General features: G+C 35.3%; 1 protein-coding gene across 1 annotated transcript in view; it reads left to right on the top strand.

The window, feature by feature from the left end:
- The first annotated feature begins 1,455 nt into the window (after positions 1-1,455).
- Positions 1,456-14,837, top strand: part of Cfap47 (cilia and flagella associated protein 47) — a 250,794-nt gene continuing 237,412 nt past the window's right edge. Inside the window, exons 1-8 of the mRNA NM_001368718.2 lie at positions 1,456-1,716; positions 2,809-2,960; positions 4,113-4,228; positions 6,025-6,163; positions 8,290-8,518; positions 8,771-8,931; positions 10,758-10,885; positions 13,448-13,683. Of these exons, the coding sequence (NP_001355647.2) occupies positions 1,522-1,716; positions 2,809-2,960; positions 4,113-4,228; positions 6,025-6,163; positions 8,290-8,518; positions 8,771-8,931; positions 10,758-10,885; positions 13,448-13,683 (1,356 nt within the window). The 5' untranslated portion in view covers positions 1,456-1,521. The remainder of the gene's footprint in view (positions 1,717-2,808; positions 2,961-4,112; positions 4,229-6,024; positions 6,164-8,289; positions 8,519-8,770; positions 8,932-10,757; positions 10,886-13,447; positions 13,684-14,837) is intronic.

Raw genomic sequence — 14,837 nt, 5'->3', positions numbered from 1 at the left:
TTATACTTTGACAATTTCTAGTACTCAGTGTGTCACTAGGATTTTACATCTATCATTGATTCTCATTGTGGAGCAGTATTTTAGGATGTATGTATTATAGATTTTTTTTATTCATCACTGAGTTATTTTCATTGGATTATTTCAGGATTTGATTAATAGAAATAAAATTCATATTTGCAATACTGAAGTTTTATATGTAAAAAGTTGTATTTCTCTAGAATAAATGCCCATGAATACAACTTGTAAATTGCATGGCAGTTTTGTGACTTGCTTAATAAACATTTTCAAAACTGTTTTACAGAGTGTTTTCAAAACTTTAAATTCTCACTAAGTATTAGTGGAGTCTGGTAGCTCAGGCCTATTAAACCATACCATTCTGGAGGCTAAGGGATGAGGATGGCCAACTACCTTCCTGTTGCAACTGACAACAACAATTCCAATAAATGAGCAAGTTGACTTTATACTTTATACTTAAACAATAACTTCAAAAATTACTCATCAAATAGCTAATACCATTTCTAAAGCCTCTATAATCAGAGTATAGGCCACTGAACACCATGATTGAAATCCTCTGGGAATCCTGCACGTGCAGATTCTTGGGCAATGCTCCAGATATTGCAGATTATGGAATAATAAATCATAGGATTGCCTTTATATGAGGTGTGTGTATTTCATTTCTTTAAATTTTAATTATATAGAGTTTGAGAATGTCACTCAGTGGTAGAATGCTTGCATGCTTAAGACAGTAAGTAGATCTATTCCTTAGAATTGTGAGAAAAAAGAAAGCAAAATATTTTCATTAAAGTCACAAAGAACTTATTGCATACCATGGATAGACTTGTTTATTTACTCATCTCTATTGATAAATTTTATATTAATCCAATAGTTTGACCTTACAAAAAACACAGAAATGCTGGCCTAGCGGCCACTGACACTATCCTCCTTATTAAAACCCTTCATTTCAGTCAAATGTGGCTGCCTTAATAAGCACATCATTTTCACTAAGCTTGCCCTAAAAGAAAATCCTGGAAAGTGCCCATTATACCAAATGCCACTTTGAAACCCTGCCAGGCCATGTCTGTATTTGAGGCTGGTGTAAATTATTTTCAAATTGTTTTGTTGACACTTGCCACCCAGTTCTTAGTTCTGTTCCAACTGCCACCTTAAGGCCTTGGGTCATACCATTGAAGGGGCGGGGTTACTACTACTGCGCATGCGCAAGCTTCTGTTGCAGGGTCAGGGACAGAGGAGAGGGTTTTAAGGTCTGATGTGAGGGTAGCATAATTTCCCTTGTAGATGGAGCAAGCGGCAGATCCACGTGGGGGGCCTGGTCGGGGCGGGACAAGCACTGGAGACTTCTGGGTGAAGAAGGCTGAGGACAGCGCGAATGGTCCCGCCCACGCGCACGTGGGATTCCAACCGTTGGTTCCTAGTGCTTGTTACCTAGCTACATCTGTTGTCTCTCGCCAGTCGGGAGTTGGTCAAGTCCGCACCTGGTTGCTGGCTCTTTAGAGGGCTGTAATGGATGCAGAGCGGGGCTCAGTAGCCCCTCGGGATATAGATACCCTTAAGAAGGAAGTTCAGCTGCGGGTAAATCCCCTGGTGCTGAAGTTCCAGGATGCAGTATCTGGGAAAGTATACCGCCTCCCTCTTACTGTACACAATTTGGGCCGTTGGAACCAGAAGATCAGGTTTCAAGAGCCATCGAAGCCACAGGTGACACTTTAAGGGTACTGAAAGCTTCCTGGTAGCCTCCTCACTTGAGCACTTGAGCATTCCTTTGGCCAAATATCAAAATCTATGCCTCTGAGGAACTGGAGGAAGGATTGTATTTGCTGACGGGAAGCGGGGGTGGGGGTGGGGGTGGGGTGGGGGTGGGGGGTGGAGGGAAGGGAGAAGGAGGAAGAAATGTGTGAAGGTGTAAAGAGTGGGGCAGAGACAGGGAGATAGAGGAGAGAAACTCAGAGGGACTGTAAAGGAGAGAGAGGGAGGAAGACTGAGAGGAACGGAGAAAGGCAGGGAAAGAGGGAGTGAGAGGAGACAGGAGGAGGAATGGAAGGAAGGGAGAGAAAGAGGGAGAAAGAGAGGAAGGGAAAGAGGGAGGGAAGAAGGAAGAGGAAAGGGCAGGGAGATGGAGGTGGAGGAGAAATAATGATGAAAAGTGGGAGACAGAGGAAAGGAAGGAGGGAGAAAGGGAGGGATTGGAGAAACACCTCTGCTTCAAGTTCAAGGAATAGGGGAGAGACTAGGTACGGCAAAGCTGATAGAAAATATGATTCTTCATATTGTGTTTAGAAAGGCCTCATTCCCGTTTTTATTTTTAATTGACAAAAAGTTACAGAATTATGAAGCATTATGCATACAATGATGGTTACTACCTACTTGTAAGAATTCCAATTCTGTATGCATGTCTTCATGATTCTGAAATTGTCTTGAAACCCTAGGAGAAAAAAAAATTGAAGTATTATTGTTAATTACCATGTAGATACATAAAGTTCTTGATTCCTCAAGGAATTATTAATTGAGGCATTAATGGAAAGGTTTGTGCCATAATCCATTTATAAAGTACTAAGATAAAAAGGGCATTTTTAATACAGTCCTAATCATCATTCCTCACAAATATATACAATTATCATTTATTAGTTTAAAGTTTTTTTTCAGTTTGAAGTTTTAAAAAGTTTTTTTTTTTAAAGCTAAGTGGGGATAAGATCTATGCTTGATAGTAATGCACACTCCATAGCTATAGTTGCATCTAATCATTCCTTATAAGGAACTAATAGTGTTGACTTCATCTTTTTTCCACAAAAGTTCAAATTGTTGTTGACCAGTCTGGATAAGGAGCTTGCTTCTGGCCTTCAGATGACAGCAATGGTGGAATATCATCCTAATAAAAATGAAGACATGTCTGATCACATCTTTATTTCTGTAGGAAATAAAGTCCTAGATATTCCTCTATTTGGGTATGTAATTAAAGTACTAGATATTCCTCTAATTGGGTATGTAATCGGCACATCTCTGTTCTATAAGAAGTTTGTTGTTACTAAGTTGTACTAATAATTTAAGAGCATCCTGAAAAATAGAGCTTATACTTTAAATATAAACTCAGTATGTCATAGGATTTCTTCCTATGTGACAATGAATTTTAAAAGATATCTGAAAATGCACACTACATATATGCTACGTGTGAGCACATTAAATTAAAGACACATGTAACAAATCAACTTTCTTTGTATAGAGATGTTGTTTTATACCCCATACATATTTTGATCATCCTGATCCAGAATCCCCTGTGAAGAGAGGCCCTCAATTGAAGTTCTTTATTATCTTGTAGTCAAGTCTGTGGGTGTGTTTTCTTGAGTAATGATTGGTGTGGGTGGGTCCAGTCTACTGTGGGCAGTGCCTTCCCTGGCCAGATGATCATTTTTAAGAAAGCAAGCTCAGCAAGCCATAGGGGAGCAATCCAGTAAGTACTGTTCCTGTGTGCTTCATGCCTCTGCTTTTGCTTGAGTTCCTATGCTGTCAGCCCTCAATGATAGAGTGGAATCTAGATATGTAGACCAAATAAATCCATTCCTCCCTAAGCTGGTTTTCGTCAGTATTTGCTTTATGACAGCAACAGAATATAAGTATAATATTCCCTAAATGTTCTGTTATAGTATCATTCCTTTCTTTAATTTAACATTTATTTAATTTAACATTCAAAGTATTGAAGTCAGTTCCTTCTTTTTTAACAGGTTTCTAAACATTTAATGTATTTGGAGATTTTCAAAAGGAATTTCAAATATGTTAGAGTAACACTAAACTGAGATAAATGAGTAGTCTGTTAAATAATATTTATAAAGTACAATTTTCCTTGTTAAAAATAGGGCGTATTAAAGCTTACATATGTTATTGTATGACTTTTCATGTTGACAGCAGTGTTATCAATGGACCCATAGATAAACTGAAATGGCTTTTTAGGAGTTAAAGATGTATATAAAGTGTATGTGAGTTTGTGTGTGTGTGTGTGTGTGTGTGTGTGTGTGTGTATGTGTGTAGTCTCCATGGACCTAACTATGAAGATGTTACTAATTGGTTGAACATAATTGTGTGCTTCCTCTCTTCTCTTTTAGGCTGATTCCAGTCTGTCAGCTGGAAATTGTACCAGTAGTTGATTTTGGCACATTGGTTGCCAATAGTAAAGTGCATTGTAAAGAGATTACTATTATTAACCGTGGCAAAGCTCCAGGTAAATGTGGCTCACACATTTAGAAGAGTTACAATTATTATTTTAAGTGTGCATATTGTATAATAGATTTTCTGAGTCATCAAGAAAAGAAAAGATGTCTGTCATTTGTAATAGTTGAAAACCAAAGTCCCCCAAAGACTACAAAGGCTAGATACTCAATCATTCAGGAAAATTGAACCTGCCTCTTAAAATCTGTATTATCACAACCTCTTTGTTATATGACTGGTGACTTTCCTGAGAATGACAGGCAGAATTATGTTATAGAAGTAATGCTATTGTTAGGCTCATCCAGAGACTTAACTAGACCTCAGTGCCTTACTCTTTAGGTATTGGACAAGTGTTTTTAAAGAAATTGAATTTGAGATTTTCTTTGTCATGAGGGGAGAACAGTTAATATATGATGGTTACTTAGTATATACCTAAATTTTTGGTATAATCCCTGTTTCATCATGGACATGAAATATATCCTCTTTGTCATACTCAAATTGCCATTCATAACATGATCCCTTGAAGGCTTTTATTAATCTATTCATTTGTCACTGAAAGAACACTTTTCTCCAGATTAGATTATTTTTAGAATTTTTTATTGTGGCCCAGATGTTTTCATAAAAGTCTGTGTTGTCAGATACAGTTTTTATTGATGATACCCATGGCTATAGTCTGTCATCATTTTGATTAGATGGTCAACATCATTAAGCGCAAGATTGCCTTGTCTCCCAATCTAATATGAGGACGAATAGTAGATAGGCTCTGTCTCCCTGAGACTGCATGATGAATACATAAGGAGATCTTAATTACAAACCTCTTTACCTCTATACTGTTTTTTCTTAGCTGCCCACTTGAACATTGGAAATTATTAACGCAAAGCCAATATATCCCATTACATAGTTCTTCAAAAGATACACAAGCATAAAACTGATAGCTATTTCTATTTAAATCATATTCGTTTAGCTTTTAGTGATTTGGTTTTTTGATAGGTGAATATTCATTGCATGGGAGCACAAAGAGAATATTAGGTTCATTTTTAGTTTCACTGCAATGTGAAGAATAGAGTCTCTTGAGGCAAGTGGTTAAGATTCTTTGATTCTGAAGACTCTTAATATTTTGAGTAATATTTGATTGAAAAAAATGGTTTGCTTTTCAAATTCTTCCTTCATAATCATTTAGGGATATATCCATTTTAATCTAAAATCTCCCCAAGTTATAGTTGTGTTGCATATGAAATGTCTCTGAATTAAAATTCAGGTTTAATTTGAATGGAATATTAATGTATTTTTTCAATGACACAAATGAAAACTGTACACCAGGATAAATATTTTTTGCAAAAAAACAAAAACAAAAACAAAAACAAAAAACAAAAATAAAAACCCAACACTAAACCACTAAGAAAAAATTGGTTTTCTGGGTGTGAAATTGACCATGTTTCATACTTAATTGCTTCATGTATTAATTGGAAAAACCTGGGCAAAAAGTTAATTTTTCTGAAGCATCCATTGCATATTTTAGAGATTTGTAAAATGGATATAAGTAGTTGAACATACAGTTTAGAACAGGGATAGAAGAGCATGCATGTGGGTATTCAGAGCTCTTATTCTAAGTACTTTCCCCAAATGAATATATAGTATTTTTAGCTCCTGATCAAGTTTGAATTCCAATGCTGGGTTCAGATTTGCTCAGCGATGTCAGAATCTGTAATTACAATAAAAGCCATTATTTTTGTTCCACAGTGGGCTATCTGTGTAATATGTATCTATTTTAAGTATCTAACTATAAACTGTGTCTTTTACTCTCCTTAGGGAAGTTTAAAGCAGAATACCAGGGTCAGTTACCTATTGTCATTTCTCCAAGTAGTGGTATAGTAAAGGCTAAAACATCAATGGTCATCAAAGTGGATTTCTGTGCAGACCAGGCCCAAATTGTAAATGAAATGGCAAGGTAAATATGTAGTACAGTTTCTGAAAAAAATGCTTATATGAAACTCAAATATTTCCTGTTTTCTTCTTTCAGATTGATTGCTTGTTTGTTTACCAACCTTTAGTAGATCATTTTGTTATTCCTATATGTCAAGATATACAAGTATCAATGGAAAGTACTTGAGAACAGCATATGGATACACATAACAGCAGCTCCTAGTATCAGTTTTGTGGATATGAGTGAATGGTCCAATGATTCCACTAACAAACTGGTAGTTGAATCACACACTCATCCCTAATTTGGATCTAGGTAGCACATAAGTTGTGTGTGTCTGTGTATGTGTGTGTGTGTGTGTGTGTGTGTGTGCATGTGTGTGTGTGTGTGTGTGTGTGTGTGTGTGTATGTGTGTGTGGTGTGTGGTGTGTAAGTGAATGTTGATGATAACTTGGATTACACATGTTATTTCAGTCAGAGAAAGTAGCAGATGTGAAATTTTAGAGATAACTGTACTCTGTTGAAGAATCAGAGGCAAAGTTGAAGAAGTACAAGGGAGTGATGCAAGGTGATATTAAAATAAATGGCACAGGATCTAGTAAAGAGTCTATGGGGCAGCATTTTTATGAGATTTGCCTCAGTTCATTGATACATGAATGTGCAATTAATACACTGAGTGACCACTTGTAGGTAAAGTAATAAAGTATAAAATATCAGTTCAGTTCACACAGGAATGGAGATGTTTTATAAAATGTCTTTGATGTTTTATAAGTCTTTTGTTGTCTGTGTGTGTGCGCACGCACACACACACACGCACACACACACACACACACACACACATTGCTACCTTGCATATAAGATGTATTTCATACTGAAGGCCACAGTTGTGGTTTTTGAAATACAGTTGTGAGCCTGATATGAGGTTAGGTTCTATTTTGAAGGATGGGAATTAATCTGAGGATCAGTTTGCATTTTAGAAAGTCAAAGTAACACCAGTGCATGAAGCAGATCAGGCAGTACAACGATGACTTGACAGTCTAAGTATTATAAAACCAAAGCAAAAAGGCAATAGGAAAGGGCAGAACTAAGGTTAAAATTGGTAAAACTGAGAGAACTGTAGAGATTTGAGGCATTTTCTACAAGCCTGTTTAACTCACTTGTTGAGTTACTGAACAAAGGAGAAAGGATGTGCAGAAGGAAGTTCAGATGTGAGATGGTGGGATGAATTTCATTTTCAGAATCATCATGGAGTTTATGGTTATGGCTTATTAGATTTGCTTGTCCTAAGCTCCAGAAAGCAGCTTTGTCCAGAGGAGTTGGGTACAGGGTATTTTGGGTATATGTGGTGGTGAAATAGAGTACTGAGAATTAAACTGAAAAGAAGACCAGAATATGAAAGAGTAAGAGTTTAAATAGTTTACAGAGGATCTGTGCTTTAGAACATTAGAACACGCATGTGTGAGTTAGAATGAAAATCTAGGGAAATGTGTGATGTTAAAGATCAAAGGAAGAACAGATATGTTGAGATATGGTGTGGATAATGCTCACAGTTATAGTAAAATCTGAATGAGTATTTTGATGATAGTTTAAGAGTAGCCAGTTTGTGTTATCTGTTGGGGTTAAGTTGATAAGAAAGGAATAATCATGTGACAAGAATGCTAAATGAGAACTGAAATTAGTTTGAGAAACCAAATTTTATTGGAAAATTTTTTTTTCTTTAGCAATTTTTTTTCTGAGATTTTTTTTTTTAATTTAGGCAATTGTGGTATTTGTATGTAGATGAACTGGGCCTGAGCCTGGGTTGGAATGAGTTAGAATGGAGTCTTAGAATTCTTGAGCTAATCTTATAAATCATATAGCTCCTGTATTTATGAAATAAATAATGACAATAATATTCCATTGACTCTCTGGTGCCATATCATTAGTTGGCTTTCCAACCTTGTTGTTTCAAGTATAGACTAAATTAGGTTACACATGTATTTCGCTTTATAGGATCTGATAAATTCTGGAAGCATATGAAAGGAACTGCCCTCCATCTTTTGAGTTAGTTATGTTGTCATTTCAAACAACTTGATCCAAATACTTGGAAGAAAATAAATATATCAATTTATAATGAAAATACTTATACATGTACATATCTTATTTTCTTATAGAGTGAGTTTGCAAGGTTGTCCTGAAACATTCTTGAACATCAAAGTGCGTGTGGTTGAACAGATCATCGAATTGTTTCACATGAATAGTGAAAGGAAATTGGAATGTATACGATTTGGTTCTGTGTTCTTCGGAACATCAAAACTTGAACATGCTCTTCTGTATAACAATAGCCCTGAATCCATAAACTGGGTGGCAATAATGCAAGATGATTGTGTTGGAGAAGAGCTGGTAAGTGAACTGAGCAAAAGTGGCACATCAAGTCTGAATGAAACCAGATGAGTGCTTCTTGCAAATCACTGACTAACTCGATTCTCCTCAAGTTTTGAATTAAATCATGTTCCTTAGTCAAATTTAGGTATATGCTATTTTATAGACAAATATTCTTCATTTTCTACATTCTGTAAATTTTAAAAACTTAAACAAAATATGTTATTTACTTTGCCTTAACACGATTTTTTTGTCTTTTTTTTAATATTACAGGGAACAAATATTCATCAAAGGACAGATATTGCCATAAATAATATCTCCTACTTAAACAAAATAAAGAAAATAGATATGACTGATTTTATGTCCTGCGTTCCCAACGAAGGGACTTTACTCCCTTATCAAAAGATTGTCATTACATTTTGTTTCAGCCCAAAGTAAGCAAAAGTAAATTAAATTGTAATGTCAATTATTGATGAAAATTATAGTAGTTACACACTAACCAGACTTGTTTGATATCGTAGTGAAACATGTTAGAAGGCAAGCATATGCTCTTACTGGGACAAAATCCTTTTTGACTGAATCCCATCAATGTTCAACCAACAACATACCTTAGTATGTTTGTGTGTAAATAACCAACCTAATTGTAACAATCTTTCCCTGTGAGAGGGTCATGGTCAGTGTACTTATAACATTGTCACTTAGTGATACCATATTTTTGAAGGCTGAATTGTGTTTAACTTAAGAGAGCATGATGGTCAGATTGGTTACTTATATCAGATTGGCCTATGGTTATGTATATGGAAGCTTACCTTGAGAGTTGGTGGCACTATGCTCTGTTTTAGAATCGTATGCTGTATAAGAGTAGAAAAAGCTTACTTAGTACTATAAACATATGTGTTTATTTTTCTCTGCTCTGCACTGTGACTGTTATGAAACTAACTACTTTACATTTTTGCCTTGACTTCTATGCTTTGATGGACTTTGACCTGGAATTGTGAACTAAAATAAACCTTTATCTTTTCTGTTGCTTTATTATAGCAATAGGAAAACAAAACAAAACAAAAGAAAGCACAACAAGCAAAGAAACAAACAAAAAACAAACCAAAAAAAAAAAAAAAAACTAAGGCAGAAAGCTAATCAATAATTGCCCTACTCATATAATCAAAATTGTCCTACTATTTTGTATAGGAAGTTTCTTTGGGAAGTCTATAAGATTATGTTCAACATACACAACATTACTATGTCATTTTCTTTGTATGTCTGTGTTTCTTATCTGAGTGTATACATTGTTATGGGTCACCTAATGTGGCTACTGGGAAGCATGCCTGGGTTCTACTAACTGTTGAACCACCTCTTCAGCCTCCTTCACCCTTATATACTTCGAAACAAATCCAAATTTTATCTCCTATAACAGCACTTAATTTTATTTGGGAGTCTAGTATGGAAATTTAGGTGTGAATATTTGAAGTCTTTTGTGAATGTTTGTGAACACCACATGTATTCCAATTTAATATTAAACATCAACTTTTTGTGTATTTGAGTATCCATTAACAGAAGAGATAATATATTGCTAAGCGAGATAAATATAGTCAGTGGCTACCCCTATGGTATAATCTATCTATACCTGAATCTTTCTTTTGTTTCCATCCTTCCTGTACATTTCTCTAGGAGGTTCTGACTCATATCAAATCATGTTCTCTAATTACTTGTCCACTACCATGAACATGATTAGTAATATAAATTTAGTTCACCAGAGAAAGCAAATATATAACAGATGTTCCTACTGGGGTGATATGTGTTATTAGAGAGTCCTTAGCTTTTAGCTAAGAATTCCTCCAGGAAAAAAATACACTATGGCATGTGATGTAGGTTTTGGCAAGTTGGTACATTTAAATTAGTCTTGTCTTAGAAATATTTGTATTAATTAATTTTCACAGAGCATTATGCTCTTTAATCATGTTCATGTTAGTGGACAAGTAATTAGAGAAAATGATTTGATATGAGTCAGAACTTCCTAGAGAAGTGTATAGGAAGGGTGGAAACAAAAGAAAGATTCAGGTATAGATAGATTATACCATAGGGTTGGCCATTGACTATATATCTTCCTTTGTTAGTAAATTTGGGAAATGGGCAACAGCTGTATTTTTATTCATTTCCATCTGCTTTCATAGATTTAAATATTAGGTTAATCATTTATACTCAGAAATGACAAAAAATATGTCACCTCTGCCTTAAGAATAATGTATTATGATATTTACAGGCTGGTAGTTGATACTAAAAAGGATGTTGGACCTTCACATAGGCAAGACTATGCTCTCTTTGTGAGATTTGATTCTGTGGGAAGTAAAGATGGATTTTTGAGAGATGATAACTCTAATACCATGAAAAGTAAGTATAAAGTCAACAAAATTTTTAAGTGCTGTCATTTTGCAGAGAGCAGTCCCATATCTTAGAAATGGCATGTATTGTTTAGGGATTTCCATGGGATTCTTTGGCCAACAATTTAATCAAATGCAACACAATCCCACCACAAAAAGCCTCAACTATCAACATGCAATGGCAAGTTGAGACTCCACATGAATTATACATAGGAGTTCTCTTTAGGATCTGTTTTATATATTCCAGGTCGTTTCTGCTGCACTAGGTTTCTACACCCCCACAAATGTCCCCCAATTCCAGTCATCCCTCCCTGCACTCTCTCCCCTTATACCATCTTCCCGTACATCTTAGCCCCCTGCTCCCATCCCCAGTCTACCTGTAAAATACATTGTTTCCCCTTTCCAGAGAGATCCATTTATTCCCCCCTTAAACCCTGTCTCTATACATAACCTCTCCGTACCTAGAGAGTGTAGCTTTCATTATCATTTACTTAATGTCTAATATCCACTTACAAGCCAATATATACAATATTTATTTTTTCTGAGTCTGGATTACCTCTCTCAGGTTATTATATATACATACATACATACATATATATATATGTGTGTGTGTGTGTGTGTGTGTGTGTGTGTGTGTATAGTTCCATCCATTTTACTACAAATTTCATGGTTTTAGTTTTTTAACAGCTTGAATAATACTCTATTGTGCAAATGTACCACAATTTCTTTATCCATTCCTTTGTTGGGGGTGCATCTAGGTTGCTTTTAATAAGGCCACAAAAACATGGATAAACAAATGTGTTTGTAATAGGATGGAACATCCTTTGGCAATATTCCCGAGAGTTGTAAGCTGGATCTTGAGGTAAATCTAATCCCCAACTTTCTGAGAAAGACATTTCCATAGTGGCTGTACACATTTGCACTCCTACCAACAATGGAGGAGTGTTCCCATTGCTCAACATCCAACCAGCATGAGCTGTCACTTGTAGTATTGATATTAGCCACTCTGAGAGTGATAAGATGGACTCTCAAAGTAGTTTGATTAGTATTTCCTTGATGGCTAAGGGTGTTGAACATTTCTTTATTTCTAAGCTATTTGAGAGTTCTCTATTGAGAATTCTTTCTTTAGATCTGTATCCCAATTTTAAAAATTGGATTACTTTTTTTTGATATTTGGATTTTTTAGTTCTTCGTATACTTTGTATATTAATTGGTAAAATATTCATATTCTGTAGGTTTGTGCTTTGTCTGATTGACTCTGGTTTATGGAAGCTTTTCAATTTCATGAAGTCCTGTTTATTAATTGTTGATTATAGTATCTGCCCTTATTGGTGTTGTGTTTAGAAAGTCCTCTCCTGTGTCAAGGTTATTTTCTATATTCTTTTCTATCAGACTTTGTGAATCTGGTTTTACATTGAAGATTTTTCCCACTTCTAATAGAGTTTTTTGAAGGGTGAGAAGTATACATCTATTTGCATTCTTCCAAAAAAAGCAGGTGTCTCCATGTGTATAGATTTATGTCTGGGTCTTCAATTTGATCACACTGAAAAAGATATGTGTTTTAAAGCCAGTACCATGTGGTTCTTACTGATTTAGCTCTGTAGTACTACATGAGTTCCATGATGGTGAGACCTCCAGCACTTCTTTTATTGTTCAGTTACCCTCCTGTTTGTTTTTTCCATATGAAGTTAAGAATTGCCTTTTCAAAGAATTGTGTTGGAATTTTGATGGAGATTGCATTAAATTATGTACTGATGATCCTCTGGGGGAGGTCCTAGTTGCCAGTGAGGTTTACTATGTGATTTAAACTATAGTAGTGTTTCTTTTACAAACTTGGGTATCCTTGTGTTTGGGGCAGAGATGTTAAGAATTGAAATATGCCTTTTGGTGGATATTTTTTTTTTCTTTAATGAATATGTTGTGTCCTTCCCCATCTCTTTTGATTAGCTCTGGTTTGAGGTTAATTTTGTTACATATTAAAATGGCTATACTAGCTTGTTTCTTAGGTCCATATGACAGATATTGCTTTGTGTAATCCTTTACCCTGAGGCAATGTTTATTCTTGGTTTCTTATTATTTTTTTTAATATCAGAAGCTAGTTTGTACTTTAGAGCTCTTGACTTTGTTCTTTGTGCTTGGAATATATTTTTTCATGTTTATTTTGTTTCTATGTAATGTTTGGCAAACGTTACTGTGTGTATAAAAGTGGCCTGTTTGAATATCTCTACCTAAAAAAGTGTCCCTAAGGCTCTTTATTCTGTCTTACTCTACATTGCCTTTACATATAGTCCTTTGTAAGTGTTGTAAATGTGGTTACTCTCTGTCAGTCTTACTCTTCAGAATGTACATCCTTTAGAGTAGATTCTCTTTTATTCCTGTGTCAAGGCCCAAAATTATGTGTTGCTCAGAGAAGGCAGTCACTGCATTTGCTCATGTTTGAGTGGGGTTCCCATTTACCATCATACTTTTAGAGTGATATCATGTGGGCTGGACAAATACATTTTTGATTTTCCCAACACTCCTCATTGTGTTCAATATTTATTTGTTTGTTTGTTTGTTTGTTTGTTTTTAGGTAATCGACTTCAAAAAGTGGAATTAGCTCTGACAGGCTCTGGACTTCCAGTCATATTACAGTTTGATCCAGGAAAATCACTTACTTTTGCACCTTGTCACATGGGTGAACATTCAGATATTCTTTGTATTGTAAAAAATCAGTCCATATCACTTCCTGTGATGTACCATTTTAAAAAAACTGCACACTTTAAAATGGATCCTGAAAGGGGCAAAATTGATGAAGGATGTATTCAGGTAAGCTAGCTCATTCTTTGTTTTCTTTCATAACACTTAAGCTAGTTTTTCCTGGTAAAATATTATACAGAGAATTAAGAACCACATCTGATCTACTAGTGTTTATGAAGTATGTCTCTTATGTGATCTAGAATTAGTTATAAATGCAGTCATAGAGAATCCATAATTCTTTTGTTAAGTGCCTACAATGTGCTAGTGAAAGCATGTGATGGTCAAGTCTGGTGTGCAATATAGTTATTGCTTCTAAAACATTTTTATTGTATTAAGAAATTATAACACATATACAGAAACAGGTATGGCTTAAGAAAAACTAGTGTGTTAAATAGGTTCTCTAATGTAGTGCCATCAAAACTCAAAGAACATGTTTTATTTCCATTCAGGAAGGATTTTGTGCAACAATCAGATGAATGATATCTTGCAGATTTAATCAAAATTTGAAATTTGAAATGTGTAATAATTACCTAGTTTGCAGCTTGTTGTGTTGAGGAAAAACAAAAAGAAAATGTGGACACTAGGACATTCTTATTGGCACCAGGCCAACACCTATGTTTCCAGGGCTGGTATAAGTATGACTGGCTACTCTGACATCATTTTTGTAGGCACTATAAAACTGAACCTCTTCAACATTCTCTACTCAACTCTTTTTTTTTTTTTTGGCCTGGGCAGGTTTTATGTGACCATAGGTTTATAGTTATAGAAATATTGTATACAAATTTAATACTTATTTGATGAGGAATGCTCGCAGTCCATCACTGGAAAGAGATGTCAATTGGACAGGCAAACTTTATATGCCCCAGTACAGGGGAACGCCAGGGCTAAAAAATGGGAATGGGTGGATAGGGGAGTGGGGGGGGGGAGGGTGTGGGGGACGTTTGGGATAGCATTGGAAATGTAATTGAGGAAAATACGTAATAATAAAAAAAATCTTAATTTTCTATAATTAAACAAGTATGCTTCTATAACAATAGAAAACTTTGTGTGTATATATAAAAGTGTGTAGATTAAACATACAGTGGTTTTAAATGTAAGCCCATGTGTTTCACACCATCCATTATTGTTTTGTCACATGATGCATATACAATGCAAAGTATGCTTGTACATTCTGAAGCAAGGCTATGGGGAAGGTTTGTGCTGCAACACAGACTAGGGCTGCA

Source organism: Mus musculus, chromosome X, assembly GCF_000001635.26.
Source record: "Mus musculus strain C57BL/6J chromosome X, GRCm38.p6 C57BL/6J".
Taxonomy (NCBI): domain Eukaryota; kingdom Metazoa; phylum Chordata; class Mammalia; order Rodentia; family Muridae; genus Mus; species Mus musculus.
The sequence above is the reverse complement of the archived record's forward strand: the minus strand, read 5'-3'. Positions and strand labels throughout refer to the sequence as shown.